This window comes from Gymnoscopelus microlampas, assembly GCF_963454915.1.
Source record: "Gymnoscopelus microlampas genome assembly, chromosome: 10".
Lineage (NCBI taxonomy): Eukaryota > Metazoa > Chordata > Actinopteri > Myctophiformes > Myctophidae > Gymnoscopelus > Gymnoscopelus microlampas.
Window position 1 is genome coordinate 39,361,439 of NC_139947.1, and position 17,030 is coordinate 39,378,468.

General features: G+C 43.8%; 1 protein-coding gene across 2 annotated transcripts in view; it reads left to right on the plus strand.

Moving 5' to 3' along the window:
* mtcl2 (microtubule crosslinking factor 2) overlaps window positions 1-17,030 on the plus strand; it is a 108,121-nt gene that overhangs the window by 73,617 nt on the left and 17,474 nt on the right. For both annotated transcript variants that reach the window (XM_084068122.1, XM_084068123.1), the window contains exons 6-15: window positions 437-607; window positions 1,133-1,286; window positions 1,483-2,071; window positions 2,427-2,736; window positions 3,803-4,072; window positions 7,089-7,229; window positions 11,034-11,153; window positions 11,476-11,706; window positions 12,266-12,382; window positions 12,623-12,790. In XM_084068122.1, coding sequence (XP_083924248.1) covers window positions 437-607; window positions 1,133-1,286; window positions 1,483-2,071; window positions 2,427-2,736; window positions 3,803-4,072; window positions 7,089-7,229; window positions 11,034-11,153; window positions 11,476-11,706; window positions 12,266-12,382; window positions 12,623-12,790 — 2,271 coding nt within the window. The remainder of the gene's footprint in view (window positions 1-436; window positions 608-1,132; window positions 1,287-1,482; window positions 2,072-2,426; window positions 2,737-3,802; window positions 4,073-7,088; window positions 7,230-11,033; window positions 11,154-11,475; window positions 11,707-12,265; window positions 12,383-12,622; window positions 12,791-17,030) is intronic.

Sequence of the window (17,030 nt, forward strand, 5' to 3'; positions counted from 1 at the left end):
GGTCAGACCCGTCAACGCTCTGATTGGTCAGACCCGTCAACGCTCTGATTGGTCAGGCCCGTTAACGCTCTGATTGGTCAGACCCGTCAACGCTCTGATTGGTCAGACCCGTCAACGCTCTGATTGGTCAGGTGCGTCAACAAAGTGATTGGTCAAGCTTCACGTGACACATGGCTATAAACACATTATAAACACATATCGATGACAAAATGTATCAAAGGCGCCGCTACCTTCACACAGGGTGTGATTTTTTTATTATTTCAAAAGATAAAAACAAAACACAACACATTTAGATCTCAAGCTAAAAAGCTAGCTTGCCACTGTCTTAGCTAACCTACCCCCCCCCCCTGTCTTCCTCCACCATTTCTTATGCTGTGTGCCTCTCTCTACCTCTCTCTAATGCCTTTCATGTTCTCTTCTCTTTTCTCCCTCTCAGCAGGAGGACAGTTCAGACCTGAAGTGTCAGCTGTACTTTGCCAAGGAGGAGTCTGCTCTGATGTGTAAGAAGCTGACCAAGCTGGTGAAGGACAGCGATGCCATGAAGGAGGAACTGGCCAAGTACAGGTCTCTGTACGGCGACGTGGACGCTTCGCTCACCGTGGAGGAGGTGGGAGGAGGGGCACCCATTGGTTGGCTGGTTTGGATGGATGGATGACTGGATGTTAATTTAAATGCATGGTTGAATGGATGTTAAGTTAAATGAAGGGTTGGATGTTAAGTTAAATTAAAGTTTGGATGAATGTTCAGTTAAAATGAATGGTTGGATGTTCAGATAAATGGATGTTTGGATGTGCAGATAAATGAATGGTCGGATATACGGTTAAATGGATGGTTGGATGCAATATTGATTTATTGAGAGGCTGGATGCTTAGTTGATTGGTCGGATGGACGTGTCATTGGTTGGGGGTTTTATTGATTGAACAATTGATCGGTTGTGTGGTTTGTTGAACTAATTGGTAGAGTGACCATTGATTAAAACAAATCTGAGGAAAAACACTGCCTGATTGATTGATTCACTTATTATGTAATGAGAAGATAAAACGGTGAACTCATCTATACCCACGAGGTTCATGGTTCTGTTGCCGCTGCTGATAATGAGGTTGTGGGTGTGTGTCTCCTCCACCCCTTCCAGGTGGCAGACTCCCCACACACACGGGAGGCGGAGGTGAGGTCCCATCTGAAGCTGGTGGAGGAGGAGGCCAACCTGCTGAGTCGACGCATCGTGGAGCTGGAGGTGGAGAACAGGGGGCTCCGAGCAGAGATGGATGACATGAAGGGACCTCAAGGTACACTCTTTTTTCTATGACTATCTGAGTTTGTTTTGAGGTCATGAAACTGTGTTTAGTGTAGTGTAACTGTAATATACCTTGAATATAATCATGTAACAATATTTTCCATCAAAAACAGAAAAAACAACCTTGTTTTTCTGCTCCTGTTAGTATAATGACTTTCCTTGACCCTACCTTGTTTTTCTATTTCTAGACGGCCCTCAGGACCTCAGCGATGGCTTTGGGGCAGGGCTTGGCCAAGGAGAGGGCGGGGCCATAGTCCTCGGAGGCGGGGCTTCATCGGAGAACGTGATGGAGCTCCAGAGACACCTGCAGTTCGTGGAGGAGGAGGCGGACCTTCTGCGGCGGTCTCTGATGGAGATGGAGGAGCAGAACAAACTGCTCATGAACGAGATCAACCGCTGCAAGTCGGACCTCCCTCCCCCAGCGCTGACCTCTGCCAACAACCTTTCGTCCAATTCGCTGATGTCTCTGGCGGATGAAATGCTCAACGACAGCCCAGTGCATTCCATCGCCAGCCTACAGGACGGGGCGGTGCTTATCAGCACGGAGGCCCCGCCCCAGGAGGAGGAGCTTAGAGTGGCAAGGCTCCAGATCGGAGAGCTGAGCGGCAAGGTGAAGAAGCTTCAGTACGAGAACCGCGTGCTGCTCTCCAACCTGCAGCGATGTGATCTGGCCTCCTACCACACTCCTTCATCATCCTCATCCTCTGCTCCTGCCCTGCGATTGGCCTTGGAGACCGATGCTGAGGCGGGAGACTCGGCCGAGTGCCTCCCAACCAGGTAGGACAGGTCTAATCTTTTCTGGCTACACCCAGTCACATCATTCTGTCAGGATTTTGCCCTTATAATATATGGATTCATTCTGCGGTCTCAAATATGATTTACCAAACTATAGTGCCCAACAGAGTTGTACGATATACCACAAAGGTTGTAAAAACACAACACTTGTAGATGTCTTTAAATATTATTCATATTTCAGAGAGTGCTGATTGCTCAGCCAACTACCGTATACGCCATTAGAGGCCACGGACGCAGACCTACTTGAGAAGTCGTGAAATTCCACTCTAGTTCATGTCCTATCATCCCTATCCTCTCTTTCCCCTCAAATAAATCTATTAATCATTTCTATCCCCAGCCCGCCACACCGCGAGGGCCCTGTAGGGGGCGAGAATGACTCCCTGGAGATCCGAGAGAAAAAGAGGAAACAGGAAGAAGGAGACAACTCTGACTCTGTGACGTCACTTCCTGTGTGCCTGGGTCTGAAGGACCGTGACGCCTTACTGGCCATGAGGGACCAGGCTCGCCTGGTTTCCACGGCAATACAACTCATCACGTCCCCAGACTCCAATTGTCTGACCTCATCTCCATCCATCTACCATAAAGTCTGCAGCAACGACGAGGATGCAGGTTCATGTGACCTGGAGAAACCTCAGCCTCACAACCAGGTAGCTATGTAACTCATCTTTTCAGTATTTGCTAATTTTCTGCTGATTGCTGTGGTATTCGTAAGTACATTTTTAATTATGTTTATAGCTATTTATTTGTATGATGAATTGAGTACAATTGACCTCAATGGAAACAAGCCCCGGGGCTTTTTGTGTTATCCTTCTAACTACAGTACATCTACTGTTAACAAATGAGTTAATAAAGTATTCAATCAGTCAATTCATTTAGATGTATGGGTATTTAGGGATCTAAAGATGATGCAAAGACTGGCTCTGTCACCAAAAGATTTTGACTCCATTTCCCAGGGTGCTTAGAACCAAGAGGGAAGCCTCTATGATTAGGTTCCGCTGCCTCTAATTACTCCAATAGATATACGGTATAGTTTGTGCACTTTAGTTATTGTCTGATGAAGGCCTTATTACGGGCCTACATGTTACTTTACATTTTATTTAGGGATGTAAATCCTGTTATTTTGACACATTTTAACTGTAGTTAATTTGCTGCTAGGTCTGTGGTCACTACTTATATTGTGTCAATTCAGAGTAGTGCATGACTGCATGACTATGAAAAGAGATTTGATGGAGGGTAATGAAATCACTAATTGGCTTGCCAAGTGTAACAGTAAATCCTCTGGGTTGTTAAAATGTTGCAATAGTACACTTTTTATGGCCTTGCAGTTGTCTGACAAAATAAACTGAAACATATGTCAGTGACAACACGTACCATGTTATACACTATATGAATCTTCTTATTGCTTGTTGTGGTGAGGAAGGACATTATGTTGCCCATGTTTGTCGCGTGTGTAAAAAAGATTGCACACTGTCTATTAAATTCTATTATAATTTTACTTAAAATAATGATACAATGCAACATTCATGAAATATGTATTTCCTCATAGTTACAAAGGCTCAGAATGAAATGAAGAAATTATGATTTTCTCCCTGAGCTCCCATGAACCATAAAGCATCATGTCATCCATTTTGGACTGGAATGCTTGTTGACGCTGTTCTGCTTCAATACTGTACATAACATTCTGTTTGCACACAACTATGCTTCTCTTAACAGATCTCTGAGCTGTCAGAGTTGGCAGACAGACCTCTGGTTGGAGCCCTGACAGGGAGACTTCAGGCACTCCACACCCAACTCCAAACCTTCGTCGAGCGGGTAGAAAGCCTGGGCTGCTCCCCTGGTGGTGGGAGAGATCCCCAAGTGGAGGGGGCCTCTCCCCAGCCGCTGCTGTCTGAATCTGGTGACTCGTGTCTGGATATGCCATCTGCCTCCCTCCCTTGTCCTGTGCTGAATAACCAAGATAGAACAGGCACGGCTGCAGAGAAGGTACAGGAGAAGACAAACATTCACCTCCATGCTCTCTCTCTCTCTCTCTCTCTCTCTCTCTCTCTCTCTCTCTCTCTCTCTCTCTCTCTCTAGCTATCTTTACTTCTCTCTTTCTTTTGATGTCATTTTCTTTCTTTTGACATCTTTGAAATGTGGTATTTTTATATTTTTTTCAATCTTCTACCTTTTGTGGCAGATTGTTTTTCTATTGTTTCCGTCGTCTCTATTTTCAGTTTATCCTCTATTTAACCCATGGATTGGCTTACCAACGTACCCTGCTCCATCCCCAAATACACTGCTATGGTTCCTCCTTATAGAACAGAATGGATTTACACCACAGCCTCAAATATGATTGACCTAAATGCACTGCCCTCCATCTGTACTGACTTCATGAAAATAAACCCATGAGACGGCATTAGATGAATTGGGATGAGATGATGTGAGAACAGAAGAAATCACTAAAATTGTATATACTTATATACCCCAACAATCTATCCTAGGCCTGCTCTTCCCTCTACACCAAATCTCTTCACCAATATCGATGCTAGGGTTCATGTGGTTAAGTAAGTGCCTCATTGGCTCAGCTAGTGCTAGCAACATACTGTACATCAAAACCTACTAATGGGTTATTGGGTAATGAGTTGTGATTTCATAGGTGAACTCTATCAGATTTGAGCTGGTAATCCGTGTAAATCCATTCACAGACTGCTACCTTCACCCTCTGCATGCACACTATAAAAGCATCTTAACCTATTATGTAGATGATGTAGCACCACAGGCCTCAAATGGAGCCTCTCTGTTGCATGACATAGTTCATTAAGAGTTCATGGAGCATCATCATAACTTATGTCCTTCAATATTTGGATGGTGAAGTAAAGCTTACATGTGCTTAAACTTTAAGATGCATACAGCATACGTTGACAAACACATGTTTGTGATTGGCCCATCAACCATAGTGGTCTGGCGAGGAATGTTTGGGGATAAACATGCAGCCATGTCTGACAACAGAAGGAGAGATTGAAAAGTCATCACAACTAGGGGTGCCATATTTAATCCAAGTAATGGCTTAAGCAATTTTGGGCATGTCATTATAGCCGAAACGTAAAAAAGAAAGAATTATATAATTAAAAAAAGAAAATTGCCTATCTACAAGCTCACAACGAGTCATAGTGTCAGGGGCTTAGTCAGAGTACCCGTTGTACCCGTCTGGCTGTGTCCCTTTTGTGCCCATATATGGAGATCTCCGTATCTGTCTGTTTACCTGTGTCCCTTTTATGCCCATATATGGAGATCCCTGATGTCATTAGTATATGCCCATACATGGATATATGTAGATTATGTATGAATATCCATATATGACCATATATGGACTTATCAGCGGTTCTGGACAACCGCGTGAGCCGAGTTTGAACTCAGTCGGTCCCATATATGCAGATTATGCACATGACCATACATGTGCATAGTGGTCGGGTCTGTGGCTCAGTCTGGACAACCGGATCTCCATATATGCCTATATATGGGTTTGTTTATGGTTATGTCTGAGTCAGAGTGACATGGCCGTAGTCCCCAGCCAACTGGCTGGTCCTTAAGCCAATTTTAATATAGGATATATACTGTATGTATATATATATATATATATATATATATATATATATATACTGTATGTATATATAGAACACAAATAATCGCTAAGATAATAATCAATAGTTGCAGCCCTAATAACAATACAATAAAAGCAGCTAGTTCCAACATTCCACTTTAAAAGGGCACTACTGGTCCTTTGTAACTGCTATGGTAACTACTCTCCCAACATTCCGCGATAGGCCTCCATTCCCACACCCATGTTGTCTACCTTCATAGATGTCTACATAATTCATAACTTATTGGAATGTATACTGTAAAATTGGTTATTTTAGAAAATTACTTTTCAAACAAATAAAGTAAAGTAAATTTGCTCTCAAATAGGGAGACGTCATTTGTGTTGCCAAGTTGAATGTGTCATGTCAAATTTAGTTGTTGTGCAATCATTAGTTGTTTAATTGTCAATTCAGTTTCTATAATAAATGTTATCTATTTATCTGAGTGGTGTGCTGCAGAGATAAAGCTACAGCCATTAAGGGCAGGACTTCGTCATACGACGGTGTCGCTCGCGGAAAATAGCCGATCTACAAGCTCACAACACGTCGCATTCGCGGCTATTTCCGGCATGTGACATGGCCGTACAATGGACTATAAGTTAGGCATAAGTCAGTCATAAGATTTCAGCTCCATTAGAGGCCAAATCTGAGTCCCAACCTCCCTTCCACTCTCCTCCTCTCTTCCTCTTCCCTTTTCCATCCCTCGCTCCTCCCTCTCCTTCTCCCTCTCACGGCATGGGCACCATAACCGTTGGTTTCCGCTCTCCACCTCCACCTCCCTGCGCACCACCCCTCCACACACCCCTCCACTCTCATCTCCCTCCCTAACTCCAAACATACCTCTTTAATTCTAACTATTCCCCTCCTTCCTCCTTCTCCTTAACCTCCATGTTTTCCTCCTCTGCTCCTGTCCTCTTTCGCTCCATCCGTCCTAACCCCCCCTCCCCCGCCCCCCTCAGCCGTCGCTCCTTCCGTCCATCCTCCTTTTCTTTCTGTTCTGCACTCTCTCTCTCTCTTTCTCCTCCCTGACCAAGCTCGTCTTCCTCTACATCTTGTTCTTCATGTTGTGAGATCCATTCTTCTTTTTGTTTCCATTTGACTTTTATTTGTTTATGTTTTATGGCTGTGTGAGATACGGGTGGACGCCATCTTGGATTGTTTTTTCGGTCTCTTATTGTTGTGTTTCTTTGTCTTTGTTTTGCTTTCAATCCCCTCCTCTCCTTTCCATCCCTCCTTCCCTTCCTCCCTCACTCCTCATTCCCTCCCTCTTTCTCTCTTTTGTACCACAATCCCCCCCCCCTTCCACTCCTCCTTCTTTCATTCTTTTGTTTCTTTTTTGGTTTTCTTTTCTTCATTAACTTGCCCATGCATGCATGCAGCAACCTGACTTTAGGGACCAATCAGAATGCAAGGGGAAAAGTCATGCAGAGGAGATCAGCCAATCAGAAGACAGTAACAAGGAACTGGGACAGGAAATGCTGCAAGATGAACTGGAAGAGAAAGAGACAGACGATGCACTGGTGGGTTGTACAAACACACACAGTGCACGCACCACACACACACACACACGCACACGCACACGCACACGCACACACACGCATTGACAGTGTCAGTATAAGGCCAGTCCAATTTCACCTCAAACCGTCAATTCCTCTCATCATTTTCATGCCTCTATTTCCATCTTTCAGAGCAGAAAAACTGCTTAGATTTCACAGTCAGGTGCAGCATATAGAAATCCATGGATAGACGGGAGTGAATTTATAAAACTGTCAACTATGTCAGCTGTGCTAATATTCACCCAGTGTGGAGGATATTCCTGCTTGGAGTCGGTTTGTTATGGAAAACGCACAAATGAGAGAATAGGCACACACACACACACACACACACACACACACACACACACACACACACACACACACACACACACACACATGCACGACTTGTTAACTCCCACAGGAGTTAACGACGGTTGCGTAATATGTTCATTATTGGCAAACGGATATGTTCAGTACACCGTTCACAAACATATGAGCGCTTCCAATGAACACGTTTTAGTGCGTTCATGAATAACACTGACACTCAGCCCAGAGTGGTTGATGTGTTACTGTAGCAACACCCCACTCTAAACACACAAACACAATGACATCAACATCAGCTGGGGACAAACAGGAAGAGAGGGCCATTGTCTGTCTGACCTTTTTCTTGGTTCTGTTCCCATGGCAACATTGGCTGTGTACTGTGTGTGTGTGTGTGTGTGTGTGCGTGTGCGTGTGCGTGTGTGTGTGGGTGTGTGTGTGTGTGTGTGTGTGTGTGTCTGTGTGTCACGTGCGTACGTACGTACATGCATGTGTGTGTGCATGTGCGTGCATGCATGCACATGGTGCATATTACTATACATTGTGTGTGTGTGTGTGTGTGTGTGTGTGTGTGTGTGTGTGTGTGTGTGTGTGTGTGTGTGTGTGTGTGTGTGTGTGTGTGTGTGTGTGTGTGTGTGTGTGTGTGTGTGTGTGTGTGTGTGTGTGTCCTGACTCCAAGCCAGGCAGTCATCCATGTTGACTGAGTTGACATACATGACAGTTTCATAAATGTATTCCCTGGCCTGTGTAAGTGCATTTTCAGTATAACTGTGTGATGCTGTGAAAGCTGTTTCTCTGGACTATATAGGATGGAGATAAACAGTATGCATGGAAATACAGAAAAGGGCTGAGCTGAAATGGAGCTTGTTTCACTGACGCCTCCTTGCAGAAACCAAATGGAGAGAAATGGAAAGATAGTAAGATCTGAGAGGGAAAAGAGGGTTGAGAAGATGAAGAAAAAGAGTGTGATGGGGCGGACAGAGAGACAGGGGTGTAGAGGAAGAAAAAGGGAGGTGCAGAGAAATAGCTTCATGCTCGTTCAGAGCGATGTAAAATGAATTCTATCACTCACTACAAAAAACTGTCCCTCTGTAAATTACTCAGCATGCATCTGTAGCTTCATGTTAAAACTGAGTGGGGATGTTCCCTGACTGGCAGGCTTAAACATCACAGTTAAGGGAAGACATGGGTTTAGATAAAAAGCGATTGACAGTGAGTCTATTTGTAAACATTAGTATAGGTTTGACATCAGGGGGTTGCTACGGGGGTTGCTATTCACAAACTTAAACAGTTTGTGAATGATCTATTAAAGGATTGTTATTTTAAAGTGGTACCTAAATTAGTGTATGTAAAAGTAAAAGAGCATGCTGCTCAGCAAAATACAACAGTGTGAACTATCTGAGCATGCAGGAGCAGCCATCAATGTGCTGACATATTAGCATCACTACAGAACAGAATGGGCCTTAGGATAGCGAGTTTATAGGATGCTGTCCAAAAAAGGTATCTCATGCTGGCAGGGCGGTACCTTTTTATCCAAATGGTACAGCTGCACTGACATTTTATTTTGACAAACAAGACGTAGGGATAGGGCCCTATTTTGGGGAAATAGGTGCACCAGCGTGAAGCACAGCCAGTGAATCAGTGTTACAGTATTTATTTTTCGTTAGGCGTGTGACTGTGACTACGGTATGTAGATTTGTGTGGATGTGGATCGCCTACCTATTTTCTGAAGCACATGTTCAACATGAAATAGTCATTGGTTAGAATGTAACATGGTGGTGCTTCTATTTACAAACACAAGTTACATGTTCAATATTTTCTTCATCGTCCATGACTGCTTTTATTTAATTTGTTTTACTTCAACACTCCAAACTCTAACCCTGAGCCTATACATTTATAAGGTGTTGCTCAGCCATAGGCTGTCAGGCAGAGATTTTTTGTCCATTTGTCCTTTTTTGTCCATGTCCATTCCTTAAGGCATTTGAGTTGCACAACAATTACACAATAAGCCTACATTTCAACCCACTAACAACTTTGCACCAAAATTGCAGTGCTTTGCTCATTTGAAAATGATGTTTACCCTGCTGCGCTTCTCCTCACAAATCTGCAGAGCGAGTCACCAAAACACCAGACGCAAGGAGGCGAGGCAAAACTCACCACTGTGCCTCATTATGCCCATGTTTGCACTGCATGCCTCACACCAGAGTCTAATAACACCCTGTCCAATCGTTAGCTAATAATAGTAAACTACTATATGTACAATGTATGTATGAAGCCCCACAAATCACAATGTAGTGTGCAGTAACAAAGCTGCACTATAAAGGAAGAATCTGGGTGCATATTGACAAACTGACGGCTTGTGAACATGTTGACTAGTGAGGCGATGTCTCCTTTGTTGGAAAAAAAAAATGGAAAAAAAATGGAATGGAAATAGCGATCTTAAAAAACGTTGCCTATACGTACAAAAGTACAAGAACAATATTGGTTTAAGTAATTCACTGGAGAAGACAAACAGGCATACGTGGTCAACTACTATCCAACTTTACTCTGCAGTTTCTGTTTATGCTGCGTTTGTTTATGGCCTGTTTCTTGACATGTTATCTTTCAAATATAGAGTATACAGTATATTATTGTCCACTGGAGACTGTTGCCCACTGATGTTGCTCTTGGGGAACCCAGACTACTGCTGTTTTCCTAGCTGTTAGGCCTACAGTGCTTAGTCCTGGTACAATAGCTAAATGTTATAATCATCTGGCAGAATAGAAAACCAGTAGATCTCCTATATGTAGATCTTCTATTTTCAATGCGCAACCAAGTATAAATCAGGTTTTAGTAGCAGTGTGTGTGTGCTGTGTGTCTGTTGTATTGATGGAGGTCTGATCTGAGGCCTGTAGACTTGCAGTGACAGGGAACATTAGAGGTATAGTGTTGGATCGATGCTTCTAACTCACTCAGCAACTAAATGAGGCGTGCCTGAAATGAGATGAGGTGTGAGCGCAGGCATGTCTGCGTGTGCATGTATGTGCGTGTGTGTTTTGGACTACGTGTATGTGTGTATTTTGGACTGTGTGTGTGCGTACGTTTGTGTGTGTGTGTGTGTGTGTGTGTGTGAGAGAGAGAGAGACAGAGATGTAGCATGCCACAGCTCTGATCTGAAGGGTGTTAACTCTCTCTCTCTCCTCTTTCGTTCCCGCTCTCTCCTGCTCTGTTTCACGCTGTTCTGCCTCTCCTTACCTCCCTCCGTCCCTCTGCCCCCCCCCCATTTTCCACTCCATTCAATCTATCTCTGCCACTTTTCCCTGTCATCAATCCCTCTTTCATCCTCCTGTCACCCCCCTCTTTTCCTCATTCCGTCCCTCTGTTTCCCGTCTTCTTACTCTACTTCCTTTCCATCCCTTCACTGCTTCCCTCTCTACCTGTCTCCTCTGCTCTCCTGTCGTCCTCTCCTCGCTGTCTCTCCTCCTCTAGGCTATGGAGTCCAGACTGCACCTCCTGCTGTCACAAGCAGAGGAGGTGACCCGCGGCGTCCAGGAGGAGTTAGAGAAGGAGAGACAGACTCACAGAGAACACTCCCTTAAACTAACACAGGTGGGTTTACACGTTTACTGCACACACACACATTGCATGTTATCGCTCAAAACACAAAAATACATGTGGTCTGCCTTCATCAGCAAACACTTTTCCCCTGGAGTAGAAACATCACTGAAGAACGAATGAATTAACCCGTAAATTACTCCGTAGGAAAATAACATTTCATTCACAAAATAAATAATATCTTTAACCAAATTATATCCCTGACGAAAAAAAACCATTAGTATTATGTAATGTGTATTGCTAGCTGACCGTATAATTATAATCTGGGCTGCATATGTATATAAGTATTTTATCAAAAACGTGTGTGCATCTGTAGCTCCAGGAGGAGCACCAGAAGTCCTTGCTCCGTCGGGACTTCCAGCTCCAGAGCCTGGACCTCCAGGCCCGCCTGCAGCACAGGTTCTGGAGCCAGGAGAGGAGTCTGCTGACCCAGGAGTCTCAACACCTCAAACAGACTCTGCTGCTGCTCAGCCTCAAGCTGCGCTGCTTCCTCAAACAGTGGAGGCTGGGAAGGAAGCTGGACACAGATGGGAAGGATGTACTGGAGGTAAGGGAAGAATTCTTAGGCAGAATATCCTCTTTTGTCAACAAAATTGCTCTCAGGACTCTTTCAGGAGCCCTCATTCAGCCCCTTTTTGATTATGCTTGCACTGCATGCCTCACACCAGAGTCTAATAACACCCTGTCCAATCGTGAGTTAATAAAAGCAAACTATTATTAGCTAATCTACAAATGTCTTCTAAATCCTAACAGTTTTTTGAACATTATGTTGCTATAATCAGTGGTGCTCAAACTTTTGTCAAGGTCCCCCAAAATTATATGTGCGGTATTTGGCCCTCAAAATATGTTGTTCCAGGGACCCCTCAGAAGCAAAGATTTGAGTTAAAAAATCTTTAAAAAATAGCAGATCTACAAGCTCATAGCCGCGCTATGAGCTTATAGATCTGCTATTTTTGAATATCCAAAGAAATCTAAAAATGACACAGATACTTTCACAGTCTTAATGGGTTAATGCATGAATGAATGAATGAAAGAAGTAGTGAATGAATGAACAGGGATTGAGGGAGAGACTGATAGGTCATGGTGCTCTGTGATTGGTCCATTAGGTGAACAGCCTGAAAGACCTCTACCTGCTATTGGAGGAGGAGAATCTGACAAGCCCCGCCCACCAGACAGACAAGATGGCCGCTGCAGAGGAGCAGCCACTCAGCCCAACTATCAAGGTAAATAAACACTTGCACCAGTGTATGCAAGCATAGCAGAAAACACACACACACACACACACACACACACACACACACACACACACACACACACACACAAACTTTTACAACGACATGCGGCAGCAAACATTTTCAAGCTCCAATCAGGAACCCACTCCATGTCAAAAGGACAAAGTACACACACACACACACACACACACACACATACATTAACATGCTCCCTGCTACCTTCCACTATAGTCCAGTGCGGTGAGCAGTACCCTGGCTGATCTGAGGGTGGCGCTACAGGAGCTGAGTGGGGAGCTACGTCAGGAGAGACAGGGCTCCCAGGAACTCACCCAGCAGTTTGCCAAGGCCAAAGCATCATGGGAAATGGAGAGAACCGAACTCAAGAACCTCATCACACAGGTATGGATGGATGGATGGACGGATGGATGGATGGATGGATGGATGGACGGACGGATGGCAAATGGATGGATGAATGATAGGTAGTGGTATGCCTGGGTTTTGAAACACTCAAGTTGGTAAATCTGTATTTAGTCTTTCCATTTTTATCAACAAAGATTTACCCTTTCACCTTTGAAATGTCACACAAGTCTCTTTTAATGTTTGCATTTTATGAGTATATACAGTGTATTTTATAATAGTGTTCATCATTTCTTTTAACCCATTAAGACCTAGGCTGGAACTGTGTCATTTTTAGATTTGAGCTAAAAAGCATTATTTTACACTTTGGGCTCGGTGCCGCGCTACGAGCTTGTAGATCTGCTATTTTTGAAAAATTGTGAAAATGTGTGCAAATCTTTGAATATAAATATTTTTAAAGCGAACATTTTTAACTCAAATCGTTGTTTCTGGGGGTCCCTGGAACAAAATATTTTGATGGGGGTCCGCGGCCAAATACATATCATTTTGGGGGTCCTTGACATGAAAAAGATTGAACACCACTGATGCAGAAACATACGTTTTTCAGAAAACTGTTGAGATTTAGGAGACATGTAGAATCGGCTTCAGGTCTCAATGGGTTAAATGGAGGACAGAACAGTTCCCTCTTGATATAAAGTAAAATCTGTATGACAGCAGCAAGATTATTTTCACTGTTGACAAATGGAGAATGAAATGACATATGCTACAATTTACCTGCTGAGAGACAGAGAGAGAGAGAGAGAGAGAGAGAGAGAGATTGAGAGAGAGGGATAATAAGGGGCTGGAGGAGACGCGAGCGCCACGCTGCACGCACACAAATGCCTCATGAATCATGGTCATGATCAGAAAGATTAGGCTCTCTCTTCCTGGTCTGAGATCATTTGTCTTCTGATTGGCTTGGCAGTTCACTTCCCCACCAATGGGAAATGAGAGCACAGCAACAAAGAGATGAGGCGTTGGCCTTTGCCTAATTGTGACGTGTTGTAGTGTTTTATGAGATTAAATTTACCAAGCAGCCCTTTATGGTTTAATCAGCGCTCGGTTCATTCAGCCCAGCTTCATTTTAAACAAGGTGATCCGTCATCTGTGCTTCACACATGCTGGGAGACACACACACACACACACACACACACACACACACACACACACACACACACACACACACACAAAGAGGATCACTTAAATGCACAGATGTAGCTACACACACATACTGTAGATACGTACAAACACACACACACACACACACACACACACACACACACACACACACACACACACACACACACACACACACACACACACACACACACACACACACACACTCTCTCGCTCTCTCTCTCTCTCTCTCTCTCTCTCTCTCTCTGTCAAGCAGATGTCAGTACACGCTCATTTAAAAACACACACAGCCATATATATTTATTTAAAAGATTTTGTTTGCTCTCACTTTCTCAGACTCTTGTTTGAACACATACTGTACGTGCACAAGTGTGCAAACACAGACAACATTTCAATGCCATGATACCTTTTTTCCTGGCATACTGAAAGTATGCCATCAATGCGCTGCCCAGTGTGTGTGTGTGTGTGTGTGTGTGTGTGTGTGTGTGTGTGTGTGTGTGTGTGTGTGTGTGTGTGTGTGTGTGTGTGTGTGTGTGTGTGTGTGTGTGTGTGTGTGTGTGTGTGTGTGTGTGTGTGTGTGTGTGTTCGTGCATGCGCGCGCTTGGCCTGGATGCCACAGTTGGAGCCAGTCTCTGTTCTGCCAACTCCACAACTATGCTATCACTTTGCCCTGAAGAGTGTGTGTGTGTGTGTGTGTGTGTGTTAATGTAGACATCTGTCCACCATCCAGCCACATCAGTACTGAGGCATCCTGACAGTGATGGTACAACCAGCTGGCAGCTGTTGCTTTGTTGAAGTCAACAGACATCAAAACATTACTGTCTGTCAAACAACAGCATATCGTGTTACTTTTCAGGACACCACTACACTGTAGTGTGATACTGTAGTGTGATGAAGTAATGTCGGGAATTAATTTACATTAAAAGTTTAAATCTGGAGATACAAGGTTTCTGCCTGATATCGTGTGATTTACAATGTGATTTAATGACTCCTCCTGAATATATGAAGGCAAATAATCTGAAAGTGACGTGACATATAGTGATAGACCATTATGATATATGTATGATATGATACGCTTAAGACGCTTGTGATACGGCATTTGTTTAGGGTGATCCGAAGCAGTAAAAAAGCTAGGGACTGGCGTGCGCTGTCGTGTTTGTTTATTTGTTTGTTTGTGTAGCCAAGGTGCTCTTGGAGAGGGAAAAACGATAGAAAAAAATGCCCAAAAAAAGGCCACCTACTGGGGTGGTGGTCTTGGTGCGTCCAAGGCTACTCTCGGTTGGGCGAGAAGGAAAGAAAAGTAGGAAAAGACAGAAAGAAAAACTAGGCGTTTCGGCCAAGGGTTGGGAAAAAGATGTGTGTTTCCGGTGTGTCAAAATAAAATTATCCGAAACAGTATTAGAAAATATCACATACATCTACATAACACTATGCACTAACATGAACAAAAATATGTTTTTTCCCACAGTTTTGTTCATACTCTACTTTAGCAACTGTGTCACATTTCCATAACATCCAGGTTATATATCGTCATCATATATTTTTTTCCACCAAACTATATTTAACATCTTTATCAGGGTTAAGATCTGGGTTATATACTAATAAACCTGCCACGTGGTCTGTGTATGTAAACAGTGTGGTTGCTGGAGGCGTCCCCTGCCCCAGATAACAGAGACATGAAGGAGGTTCACAGATAGCTTTGACTTTAGCTTTATTGTTCCTGCAGGGAAATGACCTGCAAGGACAAACTTAAACCAAAAGTAACATGCTTAAGAGAGACTAATGCAGAGACAGACTGGCTTCAAGCTTAGGATATGATTGGGGTTAGGGTTGTGTTGTGCCTTTCAGTCGGAGTTGTACAGTAGCTAGTATTTTTGAACAAATGTACAGTACAAAATATAGATTGATCTGAGATTCTTATCAGCTGTGGTGTGTACTGCTGAGTGATAGTTGTCGTGAATAGTCAAACTATTCTGCACTACACTGTAGAACAGACAGACTTGACAATATTTAACTGATAGAAGGAAAATATTCATGAGCTGGTGTCGATGACACAAACAGGACAGGACAGGTTCTGGTGTGCGTAACGCGGACAGAACAGCATCAAACCTGCCATTTGGTGGCGTTGACAACCTCCCCTGGAGAGGCGACTAGGAAGCATGCTTTCTAGTTCCCTAAACCACCTCAACTACAGAAAGGAGCAGCAACTCTACTCAGAGCCCCCCCACGGATGACAGAGCTTCTTCACCTTATCCCGAAGGGAGACGCTAGCTACCCTCCTGAGAAAACCCATTTTGGCGATTTCCCGCCGGCTGGACCGTTATTTGCTGAATGTTGTTCCCCTACTCTCTCTCTATCACTATCGTTTTCGAATTAATGCTTAAAATACCCCCAATATCGTCCGCTTGTATCCGGGATCTTGTTCTTAATACACAGTAAAATCCTCAGTGTTTGTTTTTATCCATTTATAACTAATTATAATATAATATTATATTATATTATATATATATATATTATATAATATAGTATTATAATTAACACTGAGGATTGTACTTTGTAGTTGACGTTGATATTGAGATAAAAGGAGTGTGTGGTCACAGTGAGCGCTAGCGCTGTATGTGAGTGATGAGTCAGGTGATCTTTCATGTCTCCATAAAGCCCAGGTCTTTCATTAGAATTCCCTTTCTACTAAACGGCCTGGCACTAAAACTCGTTAAGGAGGTACCGCTCGTTAAGACACGCACAGCATTAAGAATTTCCCCGTCGCCACGGGAGACGGAGGCAGGCGGGGGTGTGAGTTGATACCAGACGGTTCCCTTAGCACCATATAAGGACGCCATGGACTGAGGCAGGCAGAGAGGCATGAGGATTGATGGGGAATGCTTTACTGTGTGTGTGTGTGTGTGTGTGTGTGTGTGTGTGTGTGTGTGTGTGCGTGTGCGTGCGCGTGTCTGTGTGTGAGAGAGAGAGAGAGAGAGATATCCCAGTGTGTGACTATGTGTGCATGGCGGCTTTTGCATTTGCGGGTGTGTAAAAATAAATGTGATATTTTGATTGATTGCTTGATAGGTTGGTGTGTGTGTGTGTGTGTGTGTGTGCGCGTGTG